The sequence below is a fragment of the Gossypium hirsutum genome, chromosome A05, assembly GCF_007990345.1.
Source record: "Gossypium hirsutum isolate 1008001.06 chromosome A05, Gossypium_hirsutum_v2.1, whole genome shotgun sequence".
NCBI lineage: Eukaryota > Viridiplantae > Streptophyta > Magnoliopsida > Malvales > Malvaceae > Gossypium > Gossypium hirsutum.
Window position 1 is genome coordinate 34,432,210 of NC_053428.1, and position 9,662 is coordinate 34,441,871.

The following is a 9,662-nucleotide window of genomic DNA, read 5'->3' on the forward strand; positions in this document are numbered from 1 at the left end:
ATAATTTTTTGGTACTATTTCATATCTATTTTTTATTCCCTCATATTTTTGGCATCTCCTCATAATTTTTTGTACTCCCTCGTATTTTAGGTACACCCTTGATATCCCCTTATATTTTTTAGTATTTCTCATTATTTTTTTATATTCCCTCATATTTTTTTATTTTATCCTCATAATTTTTTATATAATTTCAAAATGAGGATTTGAAATGAGATATAATTGTGGTGTTAAAGAATTTATTATTTTTTGCATATTAAGAAAATTTAATGGAATTTTGGAGACAGAAAAAATTAATAACTTTTAAAATGTTATTTTTTTCATTCTAATATTTGGTACGATATTGGTTGATCTTATAAAATATGTTTTATTTATTTATTTTTACTATTTTTAAGTTTATCCTTTTGTATAATGTTTTTAATACCGAATATCAGTATGCAAAATTAATAATTTTAAAATTACCAATTTCTTTTCCAACAAAATCGCATTAAAATTTATTAATAAGTAAAATAATATTTTTTCACTAAAAAATATTTCTAATCATTTTGAAAGCATACTAGAAAACATAAAGGATTACCAAAAATATAAGCTGATCTTATAATTTTTTTATTTACTTAATTTTCAATTTTTTAAAAAAAATTATTAGTATATAGTATAACAAATTTTATAAGTATGCAAAAATAAATTTTTTATACCAAAAATTTAACTTTTCATGTTAAAATTTAATTTTGGAAGTATATCCAAAAAAAATTGAGGGTATACCAAATATTACAAGAGAATATAAAAAATAATGATAAATTACTAATAATTATAAAGGAGCTCCAAAAATTTTAAAAAAATACAAAAAATTACGAGAAAATACCAAAAAATATAAAAAAATAACAAAAATTATGAGGGAATAAACAAATTAATCGAATTACCCAATAAAAATTAGGCTTTATAAAAAAAGCTTATGGAAGCTAAGTCTAATGGATGAGTCCGTTTGTAATATAGTAAAAGCAATTTTCAAAGACGAACAACTAGATCCTAACCTTTGGGTTTAATATCTAAAAGTTTTGAATTATAAATCTTTCACTCACATTCGAGCAAAGATCCTTGTGAATAGATTGAAGTGGATCATGCAGCATGTTTTTGCTCCCAATCAAGTCAATTTTGTAGTATGAACAAGTATCACTAATATTATTGCATAAAAGGTTATACATCTTATGATAACACGTATTAGTAAGAAAGGTTAGATGGATATTAAAGTGAATCCTCGATAAGATATATGATCGTGTTCGATGGGATTTTTGGAGGACTCAGTTTTTGGATCGGATCATTTGTCTCAAAATCTCGTCAATGTTATTATGCCTTGTGCTTTATCGAATTCGTTGCAATCATTATGGAATGGAAGTGTTACAGAAAAGTTTAAAGTAGATTCGATAGGGTGATCTTTTATCATTATATTTATCTATTATTGGGATGCAGATCATGTTGGGCTATAGCATTAATAAAGAAGCAGTATTGGAGAAGCAACGGAAACTTGTTTTTCTATCAAGGGATGGTCCTCCTTTATCACATTTTTTCATCATCGATGATTAATGCTCCAAAGACACAAATTTTCTATCAAGTTGATGTGTGGAAGTATAAAGGAGTGTCCCTTAATAGCAGAGTTCTTGGGAACCCATGGACAAATCCTGGTTAGTCGTGTGGAAGTATAAAGGAACGGATAGAGTTGGACAATTTTTTGTGGGTTGTATGCAAGGACTAATTGTTAAGGAATAGTGAAAGGCATAAGAGGGGATTGACGGAAGATTCATCTTGTTCAAATATGGGAGTCAACAATAAACTATAGGTCATGTATTGAGAGACTGCCAATCTGCAAGTGTAGCATGGAAAAAGCTCATTCCAACTCTTCCCCAAAACAAGCTTTTCTTGGCTAATTGAGAACTCGTTGAATACACTCTAATTTGGACTCGAGATGGCACTCCCAAATGGATTTACTAATAGAACAGCAACAAAGAAACTTGAAAAATAATTAAGCAAAAATAAAATTAAAAAAAATACCAAATGCATCATCACATCTAAAAAGAAACTATTTTTGGAAAGACCCTTCCGTGAATATTCTATCTAATGTTGAAGTCTCTTTATCCCACATCTAGGGTGAATTCTCTCACCCAATCAACATTTCCAACTAAATACAGTAAACACTCGCTATAATTAGCATTCAATAAGTGTTGTTCCCAATAAGCTAATTGAAACCTGGAGCTTCCTTTGTGTGCATAGTTTTGTTTTGACTTCCTTGAAATGTGAGAAGATAATTGTGTTACCCTTTATTAGAACAATCCCCCTTTGTGCCTCGCCATCATTTTGTTTAAAATGTCTTCTGAAAGTTTGGACTTCAATGCTTTCCTAGTTTCACCTTTTACAAACATTTACCCTATGTTTTATTACTTATTTATAATATAAATACAAATAAGAAAAATTATCAATGCTAGAAACAGTAAAAACTTTTCCACTTGTTAACAACCTATTGCTAGTAATGTTGTAACAAGCATATAGCAATCGTTTAAATCAGCGCTTATTATTTCCTTAAAAGTAACTTTTATTCATTGAGCAATGACCCTTTCATCTGGCACTGTCGAATCTTTAAGGCTCACTTTCATCCCTATTTGACAAGTGGGTCCTACAATTAAATTTTATTATGTTTTTGCACTTGAGGGCCAATCTCCTTCTGGTCCGAGAAAGCCTTTATATGTTGCAGTTACCTTTTCAGAGGCCTACGCTCTTTTTACCCGTTCACCCGGCACCGCCTGATCTTTAAAGTCGACTTTCATCCTTGCTTGACAAGTGGGTCTTGCAATCAAACTCCCTTATGCCTTTGCACTTGATGGCTAATCTCTGTCTAGCCTGAAGAAACCTTTGCACCTTACAATTATCTTTAAGAGGCCAACTTTCATCCCTAATTGACAAATAGATCTTAAAATCAAACTCCCTTTTGCCTTTGCCCTTCGGGGCCAAACTTCGTCTGCCCCTAAAAAACCTTTGCACGTTGCTTGCGATTACCTTTTATGAGGCCTACGCACTTCTTACCCTGAAAAACAGGGGGATTGGCCTACAAGAAGCCGCGTGGATTAATTTGGTAAACAGTGGATATATTTGGAAAGCCGAAACACACTTTATATAAATTATTTAAAAATGCATACAATACAAATTATTAACTTATCAAGTTTTATATAAACATGAAAAATTACAACATGACACGACAACTTGTCCTGCCTATTTACAAGTGTAATATGCAAGTTTGATGTAAAATTTTTGGTTATATTCAACTTGATAAATTTTTTAAAAAAAAAAATTGACTTCACCTAACTTTTGATTGAAATATGTTTGCGTAAGGCACATCTGAACATGAGTATGAATATACCCATACAAAAACATACTCATTTAATACTCACATACGACTTCGACAGCCCTGAGTAACAAGATTTTACACCTACAGCTATCTTCACTCCAAGAAGAGAGGCATAGCTCCCAGATTGTTTCTTTACATATGAAATCTGTACATTCATTTCTAATGATCAATGAAATAAGGTTCAATTTGTCAACATCTAATATAGATCATATACCAAAAGGTTTTCGAAATTCAGCACCTGTCATTCATTTCCACCACCAAAACTGACGAAACAAATACATCTTCCTCATCCGAACATTATATGTCATGAATGCCCTAGCTTTGATAGGGTCGGCATTCAAATACTCGAATGCATACATCTGTTTAGCTTCTTCCAGACCATCAATCTCCAAAACAGCCTGTAGCAATTCAGAGGGATTGATTGTAGTTTTACTTTGATCCATTGCATCAGCCAGCCGCCGAATGCTGGATGCCACTGCCAACATTGCCTCCTGAAGAGCATCCGACTCACGAGGCCGCTTTGGGAGTTGTCGCAGTGGTTCCATTACAGGAGGATCTTGACTACCTTCATGTAAATACTCTGGTTGCCCAGAATATGACTCAGTCCCATCTGTATCACTTAAATCATCTGAGCTTGGCGATACAAAAGAAGCAGAATCCTCTTCAAAATTCTTGTATCCCATTGGATGACTTCCGTCCTTCATCTTAGCCCAACGACTCGGGGCTTGATAATTTCCGCAAACAATCTTTAGCTCATCATACATCTCAATCTGCTTTCCACGAAATCCTTTTGCATCGGGATGTGCCTGTTCAATACATTCGTACATGTGAAGTAACATAAAGGAGTATGTACAAAAAAAAAAAATCAAGGAAAAAATGCAGAACATGCTGACCACTACATATCTTTTCCATAGATCTTCACTGTCACATTCGATCATCTTTGTATTTGGATTCCACCTAAATCCATCTTGACTTAGCATATCCCTCATTACCTTGTACCTTTTCTTAATTGTCTTAAGGCGATTAATGACTTTTTGATTGTTCAAGTTCAAATTAAAACGAGAATTCACAGCAATACAAGCAGCAGTATATGCATTTTCATTAAAGCATTTGTCAATTTTATTCCCATTTTTAGCCTGAACTGCCAGAGCTTCAATTAGACACTTGTCCATTGCAATTGACCAGACTACATTTCTTCCTTTGTGCTTCATCTCCCTTCTCTGTGCCTGCAGGTCATGGTGGTTCATTCCTAAACCAGTACGAGGAAAAAGGAATGGCTGTGTCATGATACAGTGCAAGAGAAAGCATTGCTCAACAGATATTAAATAGAGGTCCAAAAAACAAAAACAAAGAAAGAAAAGGTAAGATGATCAGAACACATTTTGACTCCAGTCAGACAACAAGGTAAGAAAAGAGTCGCATTGCATTCCGATCATATAAATATATAAAACAGCAATAACCTGAACTGATGGCACAATGTTGTATCAATAAACATTACTTTGTCAAACAACAACTGAAATGAAGTCCCAAAAAAGCAACTTCAATAAAAAACCTATAGGCTATGCCTCATGCAACCCCCTCATTTCCCCCTTCATTGGCCTGCAATTGAGAGTGTAAAACAATAACTGAAATGAAGTCCCAAAAAATCAACTTCAATAAAAAACCTATAGGCTATGCCTCATGCAAACCCCCCCCCCCCAAAATTTCTCCCTTCCTTGGCCTGCAATTGAGATTGCCCTAAGTACCAGACATTTTAATGGAGCATTCGCAGCTATCATATAAAAAATAATATTTAAATGGGACTTAGTCTATGAAATGTCTACACTGGAAATTTTATCTCTATATTATGAAATTATTTACTTGACCTCGTATCTGTTCAGTTTCATTAGGCACGTGTCAGTTGATATGCTCTCGACTTTTCATATGTTACTCTAGTTTCTTGCAAGTTCCAGAGTACATAACAGAGCGGGTAATTTTATTATGTTTTGTTGAACAAAAAGGCAAATTGACAGTCACACAGAAGCACTCAATTGCGAAGTAAATGTAAAAAAATTCATACAAGGAAAGACATAGCCAAAGAAGGGTCATCGGTATCATCTGACATTAACCATTTTGCATCTCATCTCAGCCCATTATGGCATACAATTATGCGTCTTCTAAGTTCTAATGAAAGATTCAAAATTCAAAAGTCAAATACTGAACTTTATGGCTCCGTATACCTTATACTCAGAAAAACTCACAGTTAAACCCTATTCGTATAACCATAAATGCAACCATTCTAACAGGACTTGTAATCCGAAAAACATGATAGAAGCACATGCAAGTGCACAAAACCATTCCAACCTAACAGCAAAGAATGATGCTTTTGAGTTTTAAAATACCAGGACAGTAAACCGTGGGCAACTTAGGATCAAACAATTAGGATGAGCAGTGTCATTCTGTACAAATTGGATGCTTAAAGCATTGGAAACTAGGACAAAACAGAAACTTGCTTCCTATCATAGATATGAACCCTATCATTAATCATTCAGTAAATGGAAGCAAAGAGTTTTAAAATTATACTCATACAAAATAAACAGATTCCTTTTTATGATAACCAAAACCAAACAATAAAAACCTATTCAATCATACTTCTTAAAAGAGATAAGGTTTGGCTGGATTTTCTCCCAACATAGATATGAGCACCATCCATGGATGCAAAGAATTGCTTCTTTGCTTAATTCTAGCATTCATACAAGTAAACAGACTTGTTCTTACTACAATCGAAGATAAGAGAAAGCCTATTCAACTATGCTTATTAAAAAGATAATATTCGGCTCGATTTTGCCCATTCAAATCCAATAAACTGAAAGACCTTAAAATGCCATCAATGAAGCCCAAAGTACTCCCTTGACCACTGCTTGTAATTTTAAATTGAGTTGTCATAATTATATCTCAGTGTTTATATAGACATTAACATCTGAGCAACTAAATGCTTCCAAATAATGCAATTATAACCAGTTTATAATGGCTGATTTAATAGAAAACAGATGTACAATTGAATCCGAATATCGAAACATATAAGAACATTAACAACTTCTTGATCTTTCCTGGCATTCACCATCGATGATATTGGCATGGCTAAACCTCATACTAACAAGCTCAATACCTAACTTTCACACAAACACAAGCATTCAAAAACCAACCTTTTGGCATTGATTTGAGCTCACCAAGTCCTAAATTACTCTAAAAGAGTCTACACTAAGAGTGGCCAAATTTTACCTTCTTTACTAAAATTCATCAAATTAAAACATAACCATTGCTCCCCTCATTGCAAGTAAGCGATCAACAAGTTGAAAGACAGAAAATATCCACCAAAAAACTTGAGGAAAATCCAATAGTTTACACTTCATATAACAATCAAGCAAATAAAGAAAAAGTATTTAGATTGAGGGAGAAAGGAAATAAACCTGGGAATCGTGATAATAAACAGTAGAGAAAAGACAGTGACAATCTCTCGCCGGTGAGAAGCCTGATCTGATCGGCGGGAGAGACGAAAAACGACGACGCTAGGGAGATGCTAAACGAGATAGGTAGATGTGACCGTGCATTTGGGAAGCTTATTATGTGTTAGGGTATTCCTTTTGAACTTTTTGCTAATATGTTTGTTTTTTTATTATTTCTCGAGAAAAAAATAAAAGGGAACAGAGTCAAAAAATTTTCTCGAGGGGAGGCAACTTTCTCGAATACCAAACGCGTGTAGAGGGAAGTCCTCTGTTTTTTGTTTTTTTGTTTTTTGCTAAACTGAACTACAGTCTTCTCATAAGAATGTGAAGGTCCTTTCACAATCTTCCACGTCATCCCAAACCCGGTCTCTTTCTTCCTTTGTAGGAAACATAGAAAATTTGGCCAATGATGCCTACAACTATGAGAACAAATATATTATCAATTCTTGGATTTTAAATAATGGATTTACCACTTGTTTACTTAAATAAAACTTTTAACTTCTAAACTTTTTTTATCGTTTAAATAAGAATATAAAAATGCAGAATTTTAATTTTCATTAATCTTCTTCAATTTTTCTTTTTCATTTAAAATTAAATTTTAGATAAAATTAAATACATAAAGAAAGCACATCAATGTTCCTTTTTAATTGAACTGATTAGGTTATCGATTTTTAATTTAATTGATTAAATTTTAATTAAATAAATTACTAAAAATGAAAATTTTGATTCAATCAGCTTATGCTAATTTGTAAATCAATTAATTCAACCTCATTTTCCAAATTGATTTTTTTTAACACATAAGCTTTGTTTTCTTTTCAAATCTATACTCCATTTTAATTTTCAATTTTTTATCCTTATTTAAATAAATAATAAAAAGAAAAAAAAGGTTATTCCATATTTTAATTTAATGAGACAAGATAAATGATAAATCTATGGTTTAAAAATATTCTTTTTTTTATTCAAGAATTGATAAAATTTTAGTTCTTATTATAAAAATTCTCACTAAAATTGTCGCCTATGTATGATATAATTTAATTATGATATGAGCAGCTTGGTCCAATTCAAAGGTCATAATAGAGATGGGATTAGTTTCCCTCAAGGCCTAATCACGATATCTAAATTCAATTACAACTTGAATTAGATCCTTCTTCCGTTTCCTTTGTTCATTCCGTATCATTTGATATCAAGTTCGGCATTTTAGGTGGTCTTTGTGTTCTTATAAACTAATTTTCAACGAACAATCTCAAAATAGTTTTTTTTTCCTTTTATCTATAAGTTTTCAGGAAAAAATATTTTTCAATGGGTAAACTTTTTTCAAACGATCTGAAATTTTACATAATATTTCTTGACACTATTTTAGACTATACAAAAATATTTTCCACAAAAAAAAAGTGATCAAAAAAAGAAAGAAAATATAAAAAAATATATATTGAAAATTTTTGTGGGTTGAATTTTGTGCTAAAGTTTTCCAGATCAAATCTACATTATTTGAGGAGACCCCGGTTTAAATTTCATAATTTTTGAAAATTGGGAACACCTCGAACGAAAAAAATTCTAGTTGTTTTCCATTGTTACGAGTTTTCGGTTGGGTAGTTTATTTTCTTTGATTCTAGCATTAGGTTTTCTTTTGTTTTAGCTTTTTATTATTATTCTATTATGCATTCTAATACATTTTCATTTCTTGTGCTAATAGGTGCGGAAAGAGTTACCTCTCCTTTCTCCGCGCAACTTACTTCTTTTGGAGTCGAGTTCTTTTTTGGCTTCTTAGAGCCTTAGGTCAACTTTGTTAGAGGGTGATCCCACATCTTTTTTAAATTATTAAGTTTGATTATGCTTTAAAAGTTACAAGCGAGAAAACCTTAATTTCTTTTCTTTGTCTCTTAGAGTTTTTTTTTATTGCGAGTGTATAACGGTGAGATTTAATTTTCTTTGATCATTTTTTTTTCTAAGTGTTTTTTATTTCAACCTCTAATAATGTTATGTACACGTAGTAAGGATGATAAGCATGATCTATCCATGGTTACTATGGACCAACTTGCAACAATGCTCAACGAACTTCGACAAGAATTCAAAGAGGCACAACAACGCTTGGAAAATAAGTTCACTACATTGGAAGCTCAAACCCTTCATCACAAAGTGGTCCAACAAAATTTCAGTCAAACTTTAGCTCAAATGGAAACTAACAATGGTGATGATGATGAGCGGCCTCTTCACCATGATGATAAGACTGATGATTATGGTGATGGTTATGAGCCACAACGATCTTCTGAACATATTAAATGTGGCTCGTGTACTCGTGATGCAACCTTTGGTACTAGTTCTCGTAGCCACTTTTCTGTAACTAAACCAAAATTCAGTCTTCCACTATTTAAAGGCAAGCATGATCTTGACATCTATTGTGATTGGTAGAATAAAATTGAGCTGTTGTTTGAATATTGCAAATGTTCAGAGGAAGAGAAGGTTTCATTAGCTACCTTGGAATTCTCCGACTATGCTTTAAGTTGGTGGACTCAATTATTATGGTCCCAACCAACGAACCATGAGAGATCCATTGACTCGTTGGATGATTTACAACGAATCATGCGAAATTAGTATGTACCACCTCATTACTATAGGGACAATAAACGGAAGCTTCAAAATCTTGTTCAAGGTAATAAATTTGTGATGGAATATTTTCATGCAATGAAAATTTTAATGCAACAAGCTAATAAAGATAAACATGAGGTAGATACTATAGCTCTATTTGTAAATGGGTTGAATGAAAATATCACTGAGATTTTGGATCT

At 32.5% G+C, this 9,662-nt stretch overlaps 1 protein-coding gene across 3 annotated transcripts; it reads right to left on the minus strand.

The window, feature by feature from the left end:
• Positions 1-3,400: 3,400 nt before the first annotated feature.
• On the minus strand, positions 3,401-7,224 carry LOC107957447 (uncharacterized). Of its 3 annotated transcripts, none has more exons than XM_016892965.2 (4): positions 6,841-7,164; positions 4,890-4,990; positions 4,285-4,640; positions 3,401-4,197 (listed from the first exon to the last, which is right to left on the minus strand). In XM_016892965.2, exons 3-4 carry the CDS (start codon positions 4,636-4,638, stop codon positions 3,637-3,639), a joined length of 915 nt encoding a protein of 304 aa, XP_016748454.2. In that variant the 5' UTR covers positions 4,639-4,640; positions 4,890-4,990; positions 6,841-7,164; the 3' UTR covers positions 3,401-3,636. The 3 variants fall into 3 exon arrangements, with proteins under 3 accessions (XP_016748454.2, XP_016748452.2, XP_016748453.2); XM_016892963.2 differs by having other exon boundaries at positions 4,852-4,990; XM_016892964.2 differs by lacking the exon at positions 4,890-4,990 and having other exon boundaries at positions 6,841-7,224.
• Between the last annotated feature and the right edge of the window lie 2,438 nt (positions 7,225-9,662).